Source organism: Mobula birostris, chromosome 1 (assembly GCF_030028105.1).
Source record: "Mobula birostris isolate sMobBir1 chromosome 1, sMobBir1.hap1, whole genome shotgun sequence".
Classification (NCBI taxonomy): Eukaryota; Metazoa; Chordata; class Chondrichthyes; order Myliobatiformes; family Myliobatidae; genus Mobula; species Mobula birostris.
The window spans coordinates 114,617,003-114,637,702 of record NC_092370.1 but is presented as its reverse complement, the minus strand read 5'-3'; the positions used below and the strand labels follow the sequence as shown (position 1 = coordinate 114,637,702).

The 20,700-nt window shown below is 40.2% G+C and overlaps 1 protein-coding gene across 1 annotated transcript in view; it reads left to right on the top strand.

Moving 5' to 3' along the window:
- The window catches only part of nt5c3a (5'-nucleotidase, cytosolic IIIA), a 44,255-nt gene extending 26,835 nt beyond the window's left edge, over positions 1-17,420 (top strand). Inside the window, exons 2-9 of the mRNA XM_072260583.1 lie at positions 9,986-10,084; positions 10,756-10,825; positions 12,170-12,216; positions 12,303-12,388; positions 13,707-13,796; positions 15,582-15,744; positions 16,201-16,401; positions 16,762-17,420. Of these exons, the coding sequence (XP_072116684.1) occupies positions 9,986-10,084; positions 10,756-10,825; positions 12,170-12,216; positions 12,303-12,388; positions 13,707-13,796; positions 15,582-15,744; positions 16,201-16,401; positions 16,762-16,863 (858 nt within the window). The 3' untranslated portion in view covers positions 16,864-17,420. The remainder of the gene's footprint in view (positions 1-9,985; positions 10,085-10,755; positions 10,826-12,169; positions 12,217-12,302; positions 12,389-13,706; positions 13,797-15,581; positions 15,745-16,200; positions 16,402-16,761) is intronic.
- The last annotated feature ends 3,280 nt before the right edge of the window (positions 17,421-20,700 follow it).

Below are 20,700 nucleotides of genomic sequence, written 5' to 3'. Positions count from 1 at the left end.
GGTTAATGGTGATGTGGGTGAATTGGGCACTGTGGGCTATGTTGGGCTGGAAGGGCCTGTTACTGTGCTGTATCTCTAAATAAAAATAACCGTGATGCAGGACAGCAGAGGAAGAAAGTAGGTGCAGTTCCCCATTCACGTACATGAGTCCTACAAGCCATGTAGCCTGCCTAATTTATGGGTTGCGATGCCTGGAGCATGGAAGGGAAGATTGTCGTGGTCCTTCTTGGAACCAAAGACATATGATTAGACCAAGGAGTTTGTCCTGCTACAGAAATGGCTCACTGGGGTCAAAATTAGAAAGCAGAGCCATGAAGGCAATAGTCTCCACTAGTACCTGAGTCACAAGAAAATCGGAATAGGTGCAATAAGATTAGAGAATTGTGTTGGTAACATTAGAGAGTGGAAGATTGGTGTGGGATGAATGCATTTAAATTCATGAGATACTGGCATTAGTTCTGGGAAAGAGGTAATGTTCATTAACAAGATACATGAATTAATGGTGCAAGTAGAATTGAACGGATATGATCCAATCACCATTACAGAGATATGGTTATTTGGGTTATTTTTTAGAAAATGAGCACTTAAATGAACAAAAATCAGGATAGCCTTTTAAAGAATGGGATAAAGGTAGTGGAGGGAAAGTTCAGTAAATTAAAAACACAAATTGAGGCATTGATCGTGTGAATAGTCAAAGGCTTTTTCCCAGGGCTGAAATGGCTAACATGAAAGGACACAGTTTTAAGGTGCTTGGAAGCAGGTACAGAGGAGACGTCAGGGGTAAGCTTTTTACGCAGAGAGTGGTGAGTGCATGGAATGGGCTGCTGGCGATGGTGGTAGAGGCAGATCTATTGGGGTCTTTTAAGAGGCTCCTGGATAGGTACATGGAGCTTAGAAAAATTGAGGACTATGGGTAACCCGAGGTAATTTCTAAAGTAAGTACATGTTCTGCACAGCATTGTGGGCCGAAGGGCCTGTAGGTTTTCTATGTAAGTCAATTTAGCTCTTGCTGAGAAACAGTAAGGAAAAGGGAATGTTGATTCAAGTTGTCTGAAGTGTTTGAAGCTGTAATGGAGATTTGGGACATGGTATATAAATGAAGAAATTAAATGAACGTGTAACGAAAGTAGTGCAACATTGGAGACCTCACACAAATTGAAAATTAAAAAAATACAGATGCTGGGAATCTGAAAAGAAACTGAACATACTTGAGGCAATAAGCAAGTTAAGCAACATCTGTGGAAAGAGAAGCATTTACCATTTCAAGTCAAGACACTTCATCAGAACTGGGATAGTTTTAATTTGCAGGAAGTGAGGGGGAGAAATAGGCAAATGGAATGTTGTCAAGAGGGCGAGTCCAAGGTTAAATGGTGATTACAAAACTGACTGGTTCATAGATTACCCATGCATACTTGGGTAGCATTTGGATGGGAGGGGCAGGGCACAAAGAAAAGTTGATATTTCAGGTCAACAATCTTTCGGGTGAATACTGAAAATGACCAGCGGATGTGGCAGTAACTAGATAAAGGAGATACAAAGTTAATATTATGGATGTTAAACCTTATTGTTGAACTGGCCAGTTCCGATTCAAAATGAGTTGCCCAAAAGGGTGTTCTTTATGGACCAAACAAACATTCTTTATAAAGCAGTCACCAAATATGTAGTTGGTTTCGCCTGTGAAGGCAAGGAGACAACACTGTGTGCACCAAATGCAATGCACTAGTTTGAAAGAAGTGTAAACAAAACTCAAGGAATTGAAAAGCTACATTTAGGAATAAAGTCACATCCTGATGATTTGCGTCCCCATCCTGACAGTGGCTGTGGAGATAGTGCATGGTGCTGATTGTCATTTTCTGAAAAAAGAAATCCGCAGATTCCATAATTTCCCCAAATTGGAAAGACCAAATATAAGCCCACTATATGAGGAAGGAGGAAGAATAAAAAAAACTGACAAGCTGGTTATCCTGACATCAGTAGTGGACAAATTCTTGTCTTTTTAAGCATCAGGTATTGATAACATAAAAGTAATAACTGAATTGGTCAAAACCATATGGAAAGTGAAATCATGGTGTGCTTTTATTTGAGGGTGTAACTAGCAGGAGAGAACATGGAAAGGAGGCTTTGTTTTTGCTCTTTTGTATGGTCTTTGATAAGATTATTGAACAAAACCAGAGTAAATAGTATCAGAAATCTGTGTTGTTCACAGTCCTCCCCCTCACATGCACCTGTTCCCTGGCTCATACTCTTTACAACATCCCAGGATCCCATCTGCTTCTTGGGGACCCCCCCACCACTCATGTAGATTGAAGCCCAGAATATACCCTTTCCTTCCCAATCACCTCCCTCCAAAAGCTTCTGCCAGTAAAATAAAAGAAATTCAGTCTTCCTGTCAGCATTCACCTGGTGGACCCCAAGCATTAACTACTGGAAGAGAAGGAGGATTCATCTAACCCTAACCCCAACCCTGACCCTGGCTCAGTGCTGTACATCTCACTCAGCCACCATCATCTTGGTGGGGGTGGAGTTGAGATTGCAAAACAGACAAAATCCTTCAGAAAGCAGTTCTGGACTGAATTTTTTGACCTTGCCTTCAAAAAGGTAAAAACAAACCATGGAATCTCAGAGGTATCGTAATCATGGCCTACCATCAAATAGTAATTACATAGTAGGATCCCAGCCATGTCACAGTGAAAATTTTCATAACTTGAGCCTCTGAGTAGCCAACGGTTCCTTCCACAGGTGCCATGCAAGAGGGCCCACAGATATGATAACAATGCAAAAAAAACCAAGAAAAATGCATCAATCTTTTTCATCTTCATAAAAGCCTTTTCCTCAATGTGAAGGATTATGAAAGATTTTTGTCAGATTTGGCTGCCCCGAACAATTTTCATCGCACTGCACCTCACCTTGGCAGTGAAGTTGTTATTCCACAGGACAAGCCAGAATGGTTCAACTTTCATCCCCTCGACTCTGAAACCAAAATTACCCAATGTTGGCTCATTACATTGTGCAGATGTTTGTGTATGCGTATGTTTGATTCCATCTTCAAAACTATTGTTGAGTTCCTGTATCACTTTGAGCAACTCAGGAGCCACCTCTGGACAAAATGAAACTCTAATTATGAGATCCATTACTGAATGCATTGACGCAGCTTTTTGAAGAAAGCCTGATATCTAAACACAGCACAAACCTGATGGTCTACTCAGCAGTCATCCTGCAGTCCTTTACATGTTATAGACATTGTAGTTTGGGCACTTCAGAGCATTAGTGATGTACTATCAATGCTATTGACACAAAATCTTACTGTATACTATCAAAATAGGCAAACCAATATCATTGTCCTGTCGTTGACCAACCTTGCCATGTGTAAGGTTTTGGATACACAATCTGCTCTGATTGTCTTTATTCTTGATTGTAGGCTCCTGAAACAACCATACAACCTTTAGCTCCGTCATTGCCTTCCAAGGGAGCAGAAGAAAACCAAATATCCTTAATGACTTGTTAATAACCTTTCAATACGCAACATCTTGGTGGCCCTACTAGAATAGTAAAGGGAAGCTAAGGGGCAACTTTTTCACTCAGAGGGTGGACTATATTTGGAAGAAGCTGTTATAGAAAACGTGTTTAAAATAAATCTGGACAGGTGTATCTAGGTAGAAAAAGGTTTAGAGGGATATTGTCTAAACACAGGCAAATGGAAAAGGTTATATAGCCATTGTGAGAAGCGAGGACAAGTTGGGCTTTAGGGCCTGTTTCTGTCCTGCATAACTATTATTCTGAGCATAACTAATTCAAGGGTAATAAAGATTTGGTCAGTTGACGATGCGTATATGAAGGTACCAAGCACCATGTCCCAGTGAGGACCAAGTGCAACCTGGATACTAGCAAAAGCATACTAAACAATCCACCCATTCACAACTCCACCTGTACTACTGAGGGAAGAAACTTGTAGATCTCACATAAAACTTATTAGTCACCTTAGAACCTGCAGAACTGTGGTAGAAGTAAGTCTTCCTTAACCCCAAGCAAACGCCTGAAATTACCAGACTACATTCTTTGATGAATGAACTGTAATGGTTTTATTAAGGGGTAATTAATTGATCAATAATTCCTTTAGCCCTTAATCCAATTGATTTTGTATAGATTCAATCTGTCAAATAAATACTTAAAACCAAATATACTTTGTTCTGTGTTTTTAATATTTTGCCATTCTTCCATAATATTTCAGTTTTTATATAGCACTTTACAAACTGTTTTTGTTAAATCAATTCAGCATGTTTATTTTTTAAATTTAGCACTGTTGAAGTTCAGTGTGATTTGTTGTTCAGCTAGCATGATGACAATGGTTAGAGTATGCTGGAGCCCCCAGTAGAATTGATAGTGACTGATGTTGGCAAAGAGATCCTAAGATTACAAAGCACAGAAAAGGACCCTTTGTCCCAACTTGTCTGTCCATGAACCTAACTGAATGTCTCTTTTAATGTTGTAATTTCACCCACCCCTACCACCACATCTAGCAGCTTTTTCCAAATATCCATCGCACTCTGTGTGGAAATACTTCCCCTTCAATCCTCTTTTTAAATCTCTCCCATCTCTACTTAAACCTGTGCCCTCAAGTTTTAGACTCTTCTGGGGAAAAGATCATGACTGGCTACCTAACAGCCCTTAAACAGTGCATAACTTTATACACCTTTATAAAGGGTTTATAAACCTTCTCTGCTGCAGTGGTAAACAGTCCCAACCTATCCAATCTCTCCTTCATAACTCAGCACTTCAGTCTGAGCATGTCTTTATGAGTTGAGTCATTAAGTTCATAAGTCAGGAAGTTATGTTGCAGCTTCATAAAGCTCTGGTTAGGCTGCATCTGCAATATTGCATTCAGTTTCGGTCATCCCATTATAGAAAGTATGTGGAGACCTTGAGAAGGATTAAGAAGATGATTAAACAGATATTCCTTGGATTGGGGGTATGTGCAAAAAGGAAAGGTTGGATAAACTTGGGTTGTTTTCTCTGAAGTGATGCAAGTTGAGGGGAGACCTGCTAAGTGTTCATAAGATTATGAGAGGCATAGATAGAATAATTATTCAGTATATTTTTTCCCCAGGGTTAAAGGGTCTGGTATTGGGACAGTACAGCACAGTACGAGCCCTTTGACCCACTATGTTTTCTTGAGCTAATCTAACTCTGCATTCCTATATGACTCATAACCCTCCTTTTTTGTTGTATCCATGTGCTTATCTAAGGGTGTGTTCTAGACACCCTCCATTCTGGGTTTGGAAAAAAAGGTATTTTAAAAAAAAAATCTTCCTTGCCTTCCTCTGACATCTGTCCTAAGCTTTCTTGCACTCACCTTAAACACATGTCCTCTGGTATAGGCCGTTGCTGCCCTGGGAAAAAGGTATTGTCTGTATGCTCTGTCCACATCTCATAATCGTAAACAGCTCTATCAAATTGAATCGAATTGACTTTGTTTCTTACATTCTTCACAAACATGAGTAAAAATCTTTATGTTATGTCTCCTCCTGAATGTGCAATTTATAGTAATTTGTAAAAAATAGTATGTACAACAGGATAGTCAATATAGCATAGAAATACATTTGTTTCAGCATGAATTAATCAGTCTGATGGCCTGGTGGGAGAAGCTGTCCCGGAGCCTGTTGGTCTTGGCTTTAATGCTGCGGTACTGTTCCCTGGATGATAGCAGCTGGAACAGTTTGTGGTTGGAGTGACTTGGGTCTCCAATGGTCCTTCAGGCCCTTTTTACACACCTGTCTCTGTGAATGTCCTGAATAGTGGGAAGTTCACATCTACAGAATCTTAACTTCTGCAGAATCTTGCAATTGAGGGAAGTACAGTTCCCATACCAGGCAGTGATGCAGCCAGTCAGGATGCTCTCAATTGTGCCACTGTAGAAAGTCCTTAGGATTTGGGGACTCATGCCAAACTTCTTCAACTGTCTAACATGAAAGAGGCGCTGTTGTGCTTTTTTCACCACATAGCCGCTACGTACAGACCACTTGAGATCCTCAGTGATGTGTATGTTGAGGAACTTGAGGCTGTTCACCTGCTCAATCCCAGATCCATTATGTCAATAGGGGTTAGCCCGTCTCCATTCCTCCTGTAGTATACAACCAGCTCATTTGTTTTTGCGACATTGAGGGAGAGGTTGTTTTCTGTGGGTGGCGACACAGTCATGGGTATACAGAGTGTAAAGGAGGGGGCTTAGGACACAGCCCTGAGGGCTGTGCATCTCATCCTCCGTAATTAAAAGAGAAAAACCTTAGATCACCCAACCTTTCCTCCTTGGACCTGTTCTTTAATCCAGAAAGCATCCTATAAATCTTCTCGGAACCCTCTCTAAAGCATCCACATCCTTTCTGTAGTGAAACGAACTTGATCCTCCAAGTGTGATCTAACAAGAGCTTCGTAAAGGTGCAACATTACTTTCCAGCCTTTGAACTCAGTCCCCTGACTAATGAAGGCCAGCAGACCATGTGCCTTTTTAACCACCCTATTAACTTGTGTGGCAACTTTAAGGCATCTGTGGACTTGGGTTTCAAGATCCTTCTGTGTCTCCCCACTGTTAAAGATCCTACCTTTTTAACAGTGATGGGTGCTTTAAATACACTAGGCTGGTGATGGATAGAGGCATTTAAGAGGCTCTTGTATAGACAGATGACTGCACAGAGAATGGAGGGATATGTACATTGTGTCGGCTGAAGGGATTATTTAATTAGGTGTTTAAGTAGCATGGAACCACGTCTAGGGCTAATTCTTACATCTTCCCTATACCCCGTCTAGCATAATCACATTCCTGCAAAGTGTGGCAACCATTACTGTGCATAATATTCCAAGTGGGGACTAGACAATATTTTGTGCAACTGTTACATGACATAGCAACTTTTGTTCTCATTGCCTTGGCTGATGAAGCAAACATATCTTAACCTCCTTCACTACTTATCTACCTATGTTGCCTCTTTCAGAGAACTGTATAGTTGTACCCCTAGGTCACTCCGTTCAACAATTCTCCCCAGAACTCTACTGCTCTGCTCTAGTTACTTCCCAAAATACATCACTTCAGAATCGGAATCAGGTTTATTATCATCGGCATGTGACGTGAAATTTGTTAACTTAGCAGCAGCAGTTCAATGCAATACATAATCTAGCAGAGAAAAAAATAAATTTAAAAAAATAATAAATCAATTATGTATATTGAATAGATTTTTTTAAAAATGTGCAAAGACAGAAATACTGAATATGTAAAAAAAAAAAGTGAGGTAGTGTCCAAAGATTCAATGTCCATTTAGGAATCGGATGGCAGAGGGGAAGAAGCTGTTCCTGAATCACAGAGTGTGTGCTTTCAGGCTTCTGTACCTCCTACCTGATGGTAACAGTGAGAAAAGGGCATGCCCTGGGTGCTGGAGGTCCTTGATAATGGACGATGCCTTTCTGACACACTGCTCCCTAAAGGTGTCCTGGATACTTTGTAGGCTAGTACCCAAGATGGAGCTGACTAGATTTACAACCTTCTGCAACAACTTTTGGTCCTGTGCAGTAGCCCCTCCATACCAGACAGTGATGCAGCCTGTCAGAACGCTCTCCATGGTACAACTATAGAAGTTTTTGAGTGTATTTGTTGACATGCCAAATCTCATCAAACTCCTAATGAAGTATAGCCACTGTCTTGCCTTCTTTATAATTACATTGATATGGTGCGACCAGGTTAGATCCTCAGAGATCTTGAAACCGAGGAACTTGAAGCTGCTCACTCTCTCCACTTCTGATCCCTCTGAGGATTGATATGTGTTCCTTCGTCTTACCCTTCCTGAAGTCCACAATTAGCTCTTTCATCTTACTGACGTTGAGTGTCAGGTTGTTGCTGCGGCACCATTCCATTAGTTGGGATATCGCACTTGTCTGAGTTAAATTCTGTCAGTCATTCCTTTGCCCTCTTTCAAGTCAATTAATCATAGCTGGGAAAGAAGTACGTATTCCAAAATGAAGTGAATTTAGATTAGATTAGATTATGAGTACACTCAGTCCTCGTGTATTGTCATTTAGAAATGCATGCATGCATTAAGAAATGATACAATGTTCCTCCAGAGTCATTTCACAAAAAAAAGGGACAAACCAAAGACTAGCACTGACAAGACCACATAATTATAACATATAGTTACAGCAGTGCAAAGCAATACCATAATTTGATAAAGAGCAGACCATGGGAACGGTTTAAAAAAAAGTCTCTAAGTTCCGATCAACTCCCGACAGTCCCCGATAGCAGGCGGCAGAAGGGAGAAACTGTCTCTGCCATAAACCTCCGGGCACCAATAACTGTCGATGCATTGGAAGCACCCGACCCAGCCAACTCTGAGTCCGTCTGAAAACTTCAAGCCTCCAACCAGCCCTTCAGCACCGAGCACCATCTCTGCCGAGCGCTTCGACCCCGTCCCGGCCGCCAAGCAGCAAGCAAAGCCGAGGATTCGAGGCTTTCCCCTCTGCAGATTCAGGATCACACAGTAACAGCGGCAGTGAAAAAGGCATTTCAGAAGTTTCTCCAGATGTTCCTCTGTTCTCTCACGTCTGTCTCCATCAAATCAGCATTGTGCACGGCACCCTACTTGACAGATTACAGATATCATTCACCAGAGTGGCCACGCAAGAACTTGCACTTTTTGTGGGGTGAACACAATATATGTTGCCTTGTGTAGTAATTATAACAGATCATTTGACGTGTTGGTGTAAAAACTGGAGCATCATGGTGTATCCTGAACAATCAAAAGCATTCTATAGTAAGTTTAATGTTGTTTCCTGAATATATGAGGCATATTTTAACCATCAGAAGCTGCTGCAAATGTTAAAAAGTATATTGAAGTGTCAACTGCCTTGGAACCTGAATTGCTTTTATGTAGAGATATTGGTTTATAAAAGAGTTAGAGAATTAATGAATGTTATCTCTGATCCCCTGTCCTGTATAACTATCTTTAATTTTCAGTCTTTATTTTAAACCTATTTGCTGCTTTTTCTTGTAATTTGCTAGTAGCAAGAATTTCACAAGGTAGTTTATCATTTAATTTGGTGCACTTAGGTTAAATTTTGACTATGAAATAAGTTCCTGAAATTAAAGGGAACTTGAATATGGATGCTTTCACCAAACTGCATAGAAATATAGTAGTATACAAGAGATTCTGCAGGTGCTGGAATTCCAAAGTAACACACGCCTCATCCTGGAGGAAATCTGCAGGTCAGGACGTATATTTGGAGAGGAATAAACAGTCGAAGTTTCGGGCCAAGAACCTTCATCAGGACTGGAAAGTAAGGGAGAGGGAACCAGAATGAGAAGGTTGAGTGAGGTGATATGTGAAGCCAGGTGAGGGGGAAGGTGGGTGGGAGGGTGGGGTAGAGGTATAAAGTGATAGGTAGAAAAGGTAAAAGGCGAAAGAAAAATTAATCAGATAGAGGAGTGTGGACCATGGGAGAAGAGGAAGGAGGAGGGGCACCCGGAGGGAGATGAGAAAAAGTGGGGTAAGAGGGGATCTTAAATGTGGAATGGAAAAAAGACAGAAGGAGAATAGGGAAGAAATTACTAGAAGTTTGAAAAATCGATCTTCATGCCATCAGGTTGGAGGCTACCCAGACAGAATATGAAGTGTTGCTCCCCCAGTCTGAGAGTGGCAGTAGAGGAGGCCATGGACTGACATGTCAGAATGGAAATTGGAAATAGAACTAAAATGGGTGGCTACTGGGTAACCTGGCCTGTTGCGGATGGAGTGAAGGTATATTTAGGTTTCATTGAATTCCTAATTTCTTCACATATTATTTAGCAGTCTTATCTGCTATGATTTAATCATGTGACACATTGTTATATTTCACGAGATATCTAATGAGTAGTGTAAAACTGCATAAAAGATGATGATTTAAGACATTTTTATCCAAGCTACTTCTTCCTGTGTGACCATAGTACCCACTGTAATTTTGCTTCTCACAGATGCCAGAGTTCCAGAAGAAAACTGTCCATATTAGGAATCCTGAAAGGGTAGAGGAAATCATATGTGGTCTCATTAAAGGAGGAGCATCAAAACTTCAGGTAAGCAATCTATCTACCAGCTAAGATTAAGGAGTTACAGAGCAGAGTTAGACATGGGTTTTCCTTTGAGCAGAGAAGAATTTAACAGAACAGATCAAAATAGTGTGGGGGTTTTGATAGAATAAATTGGGGAAAATGTTTCCACTGGCAGAAGGATTGGTGGGTGCTTCATTTTGAAGTATTAAATATTTATATTTCATATTTTAAAATCAAATAAAAGTTTAACAGCTATAATCTGACTATATTTTCAGTCACCATCACCCAGGCTTTTCGTGTAGTGTGTTGGGAATCTTGATTGTTAAATTTTGAGATACTGTATTCAGCGTCATGGTAACTTGAGTAACATTGAGTAATTATCTAGAATGTCCATGCCCCAGGTCTGACTGTATCTGTGGAACAAGGAAGAGGATCAGTGACCTTGCCAGCTCTGATATAAACTGGAAAGGTGCTTTCTATAATTCAGGACTCAAATGATTGAGCCCTGATGAAGGATGTCAACTGCTTACTCTTCCATAGACGCTGCCTGGCCTGCTGAGTTCCTCCAGCATTTTGTGTGTGTTGCTTCTGTAATTTTTGCTAGCTTGGTGTATTTTTGTTATGCTTTATGCCCATTTGTGTGAACAATATAATGTGATGTAATTACTTTATTTTTTTTAAATAATTTTGAGCAGATAATCACGGATTTTGATATGACGCTGAGCAAGTTCTTACATAACGGAAAAAGATGTTCAACCTGTCACAGTAGGTATTTTTGTATATTAGTCACATTGGTGGAAAAAGTCTGCAACCATAAATTCTGGAGCCATCACCTTATTGATGCCAACTTTTTACTGAATGGCGGTATTCATTCATCATCCAGAAATCTGTTGATTCAAATTTTCAAAATCTGCTTCCTGGTGCTGTTGTATCACGGTTCTTAAATCTTGTCAATGTTGTGTGGTAAATACTATACATTGTAACTATTTGTTGAACCTCTTAATCAGTTTTATTTTCTTATTTCTTTAGAACTTAAGAGGAGGCCATTAGGCCCATTGAGTCTGTACCAACTTCCAAAGAAACCCTATCAGTCATATTCCCCCACTCACTTGTAATAATCTCTTCTTTCTCATGTGCCTGATGACTCCCAGCAATTCTCCTACCACCCACTTCCACTAGAGGAAAATTCCAGTAGTCAATTAATCCACCAGCATTTCTTTGGGATATGGGAGGGAAAACAGATTACAATCACAGGAACTGCAGAGTTTCAAAGGTCAGGATTAAATCCAGGTCACTGGAGCTACGTAACAGCAGCCCCAGCTGTTAAATCACTATGTAACACATGCTGACTTGCAGTAATTTACTTTGTATTATGAAGTGTATTGAGTTTTACCTCATTTTAAACTTTTCAGATTAATGGTTATTTTGTCCATCTGTTTGAAAACTTCAATATCCACCTATGCAGTTGTGTCCCTGCATGGATAGAATGTTTTTGATCAATATGCAGGTACAGACAATGATGACATTGCTGGGGATACTTATCAACCTTTCTCCAGCTTTACGTCATTTGGCAACTGCTATTTTGCATCATTGGCCAAGGAGGGGGCTGAACACATCACCACACAGCTCTCAGATGTATGGACTTTTCACATTGATATTAAAGATATTGGTAACCTGTGATCATATGACAGCTGGGCATTTTGACCTTATAAAACAAGATTATTTTGCCATACAACTAATAGTTGGTAAAGGCATAGTAATACAGCTGCAACTCTTATCAACTTGAGTACATTCCTGACCTTTATTGGTGTCTGATTGGAGTTTACCCAGGTCCGACAGTGTCCTCCCACGTCACAAAGACATGGAGGCTGGTAGCAGTACACTGTCCTACTATGTAGATTGATCCTCCAGATTCTACCACTCACCAACTCACTAAGGGCTGATGACAAAAGTGTGGACAGAATGGCTTATGGAGAAAATTAGTGAGCAAAGGAGATGACACTTGTGAGCCATATGTTCTAAGGAAATTATTATTTGAATTATGCAATTAATTTTTGCTACATACTGCTAAACAGTAATATTCCTTCATCATTTTTTAAATTTTGACAGACGTCATTGACAACTGCAAGTTAATCACAGAGGAATGTAGGAAGAAGGTACTCCTTTCAACCAAAAACATCATTTTCTTTCCCATTGGGTTTATTTTTCAAATTTTATTTATGTTTTTTTTTCATTCTTGCAGTTGCTGCAGATTAGAAACAAATACTATCCAATTGAAGTTGATCCCAGCATTAGCACTGAGGAAAAATACCCTTTCATGGTGGAATGGTAAGTGCTCAGTTTTCATCCTGTATGAGTTGAATCTGAGAATGTGGTTATATCTTCATCTAATACTAATCCTGATAAATGCCCATCCTGATAAATGATGACTCTGGATAAGAACAAACTACACAAAACAGTACTTCCGCGTAGCATTTTCTGTCATTTAGTTTTGGCACTTGGGTAATGCTGGTAAGATTACAGTTATGGTTTTCACCTTGATGTTCAGTCTTATTCTAAAGATGTGGTGGTCTTTGCTGATAGTGAATGACCAGCCAGGATACGTCGGAGTATTACTAGTTCATGGAATTTTGTAAATATAACCACAACATCCTCGATCCGAGCTACAAATCTTTACCAACATCTTAAATAACCTCAGCTTGTATGAACTTGCAGTTTTGGCCTAAGTAGAGATGTCAGTTTAAAGTTGTACTTCACATATTATAATATAGTTGTCTATATTATCAATCTCTGATTTTTTTTTCCTTGTAAAAAGCTAGGATTTATTGGAAGTAAATTCTGCTTTATGTATTTCTCTTGAGCTGTCATAACTTACTCTAGCTTGCAGAATTTTGGTCAGCGTTTCTCTATGGTGTCTCTAAACTTAACAGGATACTATCTTAGGAATGTCTGACTATCTCCTCCTTGCCCCAAGCAATGATCAGTAGCAACCCACTGCCTTTGAGGGGATTCCCTTTGGGAGGTTTGGAATCCAAATCTGATCACTGTATTCATGACCCAGTAATAACAATGGATATACAATTAAATCATTGAGGGAAGATGTGTGTTTTGTTTGAATCCTGTTTTGATGCGGGTGGTACTGGAGAGCTCAGCGCTTATTGGTTTACTGGACATTTTGAAGGGCCGATAAGAGTTGGCCATATTTGTGTGTATGGATTCACTGGCAAATCAGATTAAGTTTAGTAGCGCAAGTACAGTGCCCCACAAGTTAGTATTAATTCAGTTCCATGTGTTGATTTTCTTATGCTCATTTTCAGTGAGAGCTCCATTTAGTGACTGGATTGGAAACCAGTGTTTGTATGTTGAACTTATTGGTCACACAAGGTATATAATCCTTAATATGCTCAACATCAAAGATTGTATCAGTTTTTTAATGTAGGGAAAGGAGATTGCAATCATCTTTAAATTATTTTTTGAATACTAATCTATGTTACGAGCCAACTAAATAAATATCTTGAGGTTCATTATTTACACTTTTATGTGGAAAAGAGTATCCTTATAAAAAGGCAGAAGTAATTCTCTTGAGTTTTCTGGTTTTTATGTATTTCTGGTAACGAACATCTGACTGAAAATTTTCTGTGTATAGGTGGACAAAATCTCACACCTTATTGATTGAACAAGGAATTCAGAAAGAGAAATTGGCTGCGGTGGTGAGGGAATCGGATGTGGTTCTGAGGTACTGGGGGGTTTTGGATTAAGTACTGGGTATAGTCTGTGATTCTCATAGATGTAAATAACAGGACTTGTTCAACAACGCACACAAATAGCTGGAGAAACTCAGCAGGCCAGGCAGCATCCATGGAAAAAAGTACAGTTGACGTTTCAGACTGAGACCCTTCATCAAGACTGAAGAAAAAAAGATGAGTAATTTAAAAGGTGAGGTGAGGGGAGAGAGAAACACAAAGTGATAGGTGAAACCCGGGAAGGGGGGGCGTTGGAGGTGAAGTAAAGAGCTGGGAAGTTGATTGGTGAAAGTGATACAGGGTTGGAGAAGGAGGAATCTAATGGGAGAGGACAGAAGGCAGAAAGAAAAGGGGGAGGAGTACCACAGGGAGATGATGGGCAGCGAGGAGGTAAGGTGAAAGAGGGAAAAGGGGATGGGGAATGGTGAAGGATATGTGAGGGGGTATTTTAGATTATGAAGACACGTAGTCCCCTTTTATTGTCATTTAGTAATGCATGCATTAAGAAATGATACATTATTTCCTCCGGTGTGATATCACAAAACACAGGACAAACCAAGACTGAACAAACTGACAAAACCACATAATTATATATATAGTTACAACAGTGCAACAATACCATAACTTGATGAAGTCCGTGAGCACAGTAAAGTTCAAAGTTTCTCAAGTGTCCCACATCTCACGCAGACGGGAGAGGGAAGAAAAAACTCTCCCTGCCATGCCGACCACAATCCGACTCTGAGTCATCTGAAAACTTCGAGCTCTGATCAGCTTTCCGACACCGAGTACTGAGCGCCATCTCTGTCCAAGCTATTCGACCTCTTTCTCAGTTGCCAAAAGCAGGCAAGGCCGGGGATTTTGAGGCCTACCCTCCGAAAGATTCCCGACCACGCAGTAACGACAGCAGCGGATGGGCGTTTCAGAAATTTCTCCAGATGTTCCTCTGTGCTTTCACCTCTATCTCCATCAAATCAGAAATTGTCCATGGCCCCTATTTAACAGATACAACATCATTTTTCACCGGAGAGCTGCGCACGCGCGGTGCACTGCCATCTTCTCCTCCCGCCATTTAACCTGAAGTTCGAGAAATCGATGTTCATGCCATTAGGTTGGAGGCTACCGAGGTGTTGTTCTGCCAGCCTGAGTGTGGCCTCATCACGACACTGGGAGATTCCGCTTCTTCTGGTGGACGGAGCACGTGTGCTCGGCAGAGCAGTCTCCCAATCTACATCGGGTCTAACCCGGAGCACCAGACACAGTACACGACCCCAACAGACTCTCAAGTGAAGTGTCATGGTAGTGAGAGAGGAGGTATAGGGGCAGGTGTAGCACTTATTCCGCTTGCAAGGATAAGTGCCAGGAGGGAAATCAGTGGGGAGGAGCGAATGGACAAGGGAATCAGTTAGGGAACAGTCCCCGCGGAAAGCAGAAAGTGGGGGGAGGGAGAGATGTGCTTGGGATGGGATCCCATTGGAGATGGTGGACGTTCTGGAGAATTATTTGCTGGACGAGGAGGCTGCTGGGGTGGTAGGTGAGGACAAGAGGAACCCTATCCCTGGAAGGGTAGCAGGAGAATGGGGTGAATGAAATTGAAGAGATGCGGTTGGGGGCAGCGTTGATGATGGAGGAAGGGAAGCCCCTTTGAAAGAAGAGGACATCTCCAGCATTTTGTATGTGTTGCTTGGATTTCCAGCATTTGCAGCTTTTCTCCCGTTTGTGATGATTTGGATTAAACTTGGTTTGAGGTCTGTAATGTAAAATGTATTGTGGTTTTGCAGGGATGGTTATGAGGTGTTTTTCGACAAACTGAATGAACACAACATCCCGGTGTTCATTTTTTCAGCCGGTATTGGTGATGTGCTGGAAGAGGTAATTTCTCAGGGCGGGGTCTTCCACTCCAATGTGAAAGTAGTCTCCAACTTCATGGATTTTGATGAGAAGGTAAGTTGTTGACCTTGATACTTATTTCATTGTGCTACGAATTATAGTTCAGACACAACTGTCATGTTGAAGGGGGAGTTGGGTTTCTAGAAAACAGCGTATCACAATTTCCCATAACATGAGGCCACATAATTTATGCATGCATCAAGAAATACAAGTTGGAGGAAAAGTATTTTCTTTTTTTCCTGTAAATGTCCCAAACTTGTGGACAAATTTCTGTTAAAAGAATTGTCATAACACCAGAGTCTCCTGTGTTGGCAAGTTAATAATTTAGGAAAACTAGATGTTTGAATCTGATCAACTGAATTATAATGTTAATTGACCATAGTTTCTTCTAGTTGGTAACAGCATGTATATTTTGCTACATATGAGGTCATGAAAAGTGAAATTTTTGATGTCAGCTGCAAGAAAGCCACTTAATGGGGTAACCACAGTAACTTATCATTTATGTTTCAGGGAGTCCTGAAAGGCTTTAAAGGTGAACTCATCCATGTTTATAATAAACATGATGGAGCCTTGAAGAGCTCTGAGTACTTCAACAAACTGAAGGACAATTGTAACATCATTCTTCTGGGAGATTCGTTGGGTGACTTGAGTATGGCAGATGGTGTTCAAAATATTGAGAGCATACTCAAGATTGGATTCTTGAATGATAAGGTAATAAAGATTTTGATGTTGGAGATTGTAGAGAACTGTAGAATTTTACCATATGTGTGCCTTTTGCACTAATTAAGCAACCCAAGCAGCTAGTATCAGTGAAATGCCAATGACCCACTGATTCTAATGTCTGATGTGGCAATTTTAGACATAATTTCATTACCATTCATGTTGTGTGCTATTGACCAAGGTGGACTATCACTAGAAATATTCAGAAGCCATTTTTTGGGAGATATGGTCATTGTAAAGCAAATTGCCAAGTACTACTTCTTTAGATTGTTATTTATTCCTGTTTATGTCACATTGTAATTTAGTAGCACCTGAACGGCTCTAAACTCAACTCTTTTTCAACATGCATAGGTGGAAGAAAGTTTAGAGAAGTACGTGGACTCCTATGATATTGTACTGGTGGGTGACGAAACATTGGATCTAGTCAACGCTATCCTTCAGAAGATACTGTGAATGGAGGACTGAAGTTTCCAGGGAACTTAGAGCTGAAATACACTTCTAACTTTTTGTTTCATTGCTCAAACTATTTATTGAAAGTGCCCCTGTTCTTCAACACCCTGATCTGAACAATGTTTGTATTTTTAAAATCTGAACTTGGCAAATGAATGTGTCCTCCAATGAATGAAGAGAATTTTAGCATTTCTTAAGTCAGTTAGCCACTCATGGATTGGGTCAGTAAAAGCCTGCTTCAGAGATTTAGACTACCTCCAGGCTTCTTGGTATAAATTTTTTCTCTAGCATTTGAAAAAGATTACATTGATGAGTATTGTGTGCTTGGCTTATTGAACTCCAAATTGCCCACGTGTACTCACAAATTGTTTTGTCTATACAATGAGTATTAGACTGTTTTAAGTTAATTGTTTTCAAAACATTTCGTAGTTGTAGATAATTCTGAGGATACTTGTGTTTATTTGGCCAGACCGGTTTATTATTATTTTGCATTATCTGTTTATTTTTAAATGAATTATGTAGATACAAAAATGTATGGAAAATTAAACTAGTGAAAAGTACTATCGTAATACGATCGAGTTTCTTAATGTTGTTATTGGACTCCTGTAAATTCCAGCACTCTATCATATTTCTAGTTTTCATCCAAGCTTCTTTTGAAGCTGACAAACTCCTTGCCTTGTGTGATGAGGCCAAAGCTACATTTCAATTAGCTGTTAATTTACATGTGTGTTCGAAGGCAATGGGACAAGAATGACGATAACAAGAGCGAATACAGTGGTGCTAGAAAGTTTGTGAATCCTTTAGAATTTTCTCTATTTCTACATAAATATGATCTAAAATGTGATCAGATCTTCACACAAGTCCTAAAACTAGATAAAGAGGACCCAGTTAAATAACACAAAAAAGTTATATTTATTTACTTATTGAGAAAAATGATCCAATATTACATGTATTTGTTGGAAAAAGTATGTGAACCTTTGCTTTCACTAACTGGTGTGATCCCCTGTACAGCAATAACTTTAACCAAACATTTCCTGTCGTTGTTGATCAGTTCCGCACATCGGTTGGAGGAATTTTAGACCATCCCTCCTTATAAAACTGCTTCAACTCTGGGATGTTGGTGGGCTTCCTTGCATGAACTGCTTACTTCAGGACCTTTCACAACATTTCTAGAGGATTGAGGTCAGGACTTTGACTCAGCCATTCCAAAATGTGAAATTTTTTCTGATTTAACCGTTCTTTGCTAGACTGACGTGTGTGTTTAGGATCGTTGTCTTTGCTGCATGACCCACTTTCTCTTGAGCTTCAGTTCACGGTTGGATACCCTGACATTTTCCTGTAGAATTTGCTGGAACAATTCAGAATTCATAGTTCCCTCAATGATGGCAAGCTGTCCTGGTCCCGAGGCAGCAAAGCAGGACCTAACCATGACACTGCCACCACCATATTTCACAGGTAGGATGAGGTTCTTATACTGGAATGCAGTGTTTGCTTTTTGCCAAACATAATGCTTCTCATTTAAGCCAAAAAGTTCGATCGTGGACTCCTCCAGCCACAGAACATTTTTCCAACAGCCTTCTGGCTTATCCACATGGTCTTTAGCAAACTTTAGACAGGCAGCAATGTTCTTCTTGGAGAGTAGTGGCTTTCTTCTTGCAGTCTTGCCATGCACACCATTCTTCAGTGTTTGCCTGATGGTAGGCTCATGAACACTGACATTAGCCAATGCAAGAGAGGCCTGTAGCTCCTTAGATGTTACCCTGAGGTTCTTTGTGACCTCCTGGAATATTACACGCCTTGCTTTTGGAGTGATTTTTGTTGGTCGGCCACTTCTGGAGCAAGTAACAATGGTGTTGAATTTCCTCCATTTGTACACCATCTGTCTGACTGGACTGGTGGAGCCCAAGCTCTTTAGAAATGGTTTTGTATCCTTTTCCAGCCTGGTGAGCATCAACAATTTTTTTTTTCTGAGGTCCTCAGAAATCCCTTTAATTGAGGCGTGGCACGCTTCCAGAAACCTGTGTGGTGAAGATCAAACCTCAAATAGTAAATACCCAGGTTTATGTTCTTCAAGTAGGGCAGGGTCTCACACACTCGCACCTGATTGTCATCCTATTGATTGAAACACTTGACTCTTAATTTCCCCTTTAAATGAACTAATAATCCTAGAGGTTCACATACTTTTTCCAACAAATACATGTAATATTGGATCAAATTCTCAATAAATAAATCAAGTTTAATGTTTTTGTTACTTAGTTGGGTTCTCTTTAGTTTTAGGACTTGCGTGAAGATCTGATCCCATTTTAGGTCATACTTATGCAAAAATAGAGAAAATTCTAAAGGGTTCACAAACTTTTTAGCACAATTGTATATCCATACCATGCCATTACAGTGTCACCAGCAGCAAAGTGGGCAGTACTTTTGGCTATGGACCAAGAAGTACCGGTGTCATAATTAGCAAAGTTACTGCTATGCCACCCTAGAAACCCAGGTTCAATCCTGACCTAGGGTGCTGTGTTTCCTCATTCTCCCTGTGACTGCACAGTTTCTTTTGCTCTGAAGTTTCCTCCTGTGTCCCAAGATGTACACTCTGTTTGGTTAATTGGCCACTGTAAATTGACTCCAGTATAGTTGGATCTGGGGGAAGTTGATGAGAACATCTGGAACAGAAGCGGTGGTGCAGGCAGATATAAGAGGAATATGGATGATGTACAGGCAGAAGAGATTTAGTTAATTTGGCACAGACACGGGCTGAAGTGCTTGTTCTATGTACAGGATGTGGGAAGAATTTAAAAAAAAAAAATTGGAAGTTGATGATCAACATAGACTGATTGAGTTTAGGAATCTATTTCCTTGCTGTGTCTCTCTGACTCTTTGGGTCTGGGTATCAATCCAGACTGGGTCTTCACTGCAGCTCTGGAGAAGTGCTCTGTTGTCAAAGTTGATATTTTCCAGAATAAAGCTAAAGCTAAGAGACTATCTCCACTCTCAAGTGGGTGTAAACAGTCCTCTAGCACTGTTTTGAAGAGAAGTATCAGAGTTCTTTGCAGTATTCTGGTCAATATTTATACACCAGCAAAGATGTATAGAATAGTGTGGGTGAGAGTGGCTGGTGTAGTATCTATAGGAGACATTAGGTTGACATCTATGTTGTATGATGGTAACACAATGATTAGGAATCAAAGGACAAGAGGTCTTATCCTGCCATAGCACCCGTGTGTTTAAATTGAGTTAAATAAATTACATGTATTGGTGTTCATAAACTTATCAGATGGTTCTTTTTAATTAGAATCCAGTTCTGTAACATTCGTCAGCACATTTGAATGCCTATTCTGCTATTTGATGGCATCATGGTTGATGTTTTACATCAACACTTTGCTAACCCTAAAACCTTGGTGGAATTTTGGATATTAATCTTGGTCGTCGATGTAGTCAGCAACTGAACTTTTGCATCTTACTTAAGCTGAGAATTCCAAAGGGTGCCAGCCTCTGGGGCAGGAAGACATTTTGTGTTAGCTCAGCTCTGAATGGCTCAGGCTGTGATCTGTAGTTTTAGACATCCCAGCCAAGAGAAATCTCATCCTCCACTTAACCTCTCAAGCCCAGTAAGAAGTTTACATGGTTCAATGAGATTGCTGCACATTCCTCAAAACTAATGAGGCCTAGCCTGTTTATTTTCTTGGAATATTTATTTATAGATTTAGGATATCTTACCTTGCCTGCATCCCAGGAATTAAACTTTGCATTTCCCCTTAATATAGAATAGCATATAATTGGGCCCATTAGCCCATCCTGTCCCTACCACCCATCTACACTCATCCTTTTTTACCAACACTTAGT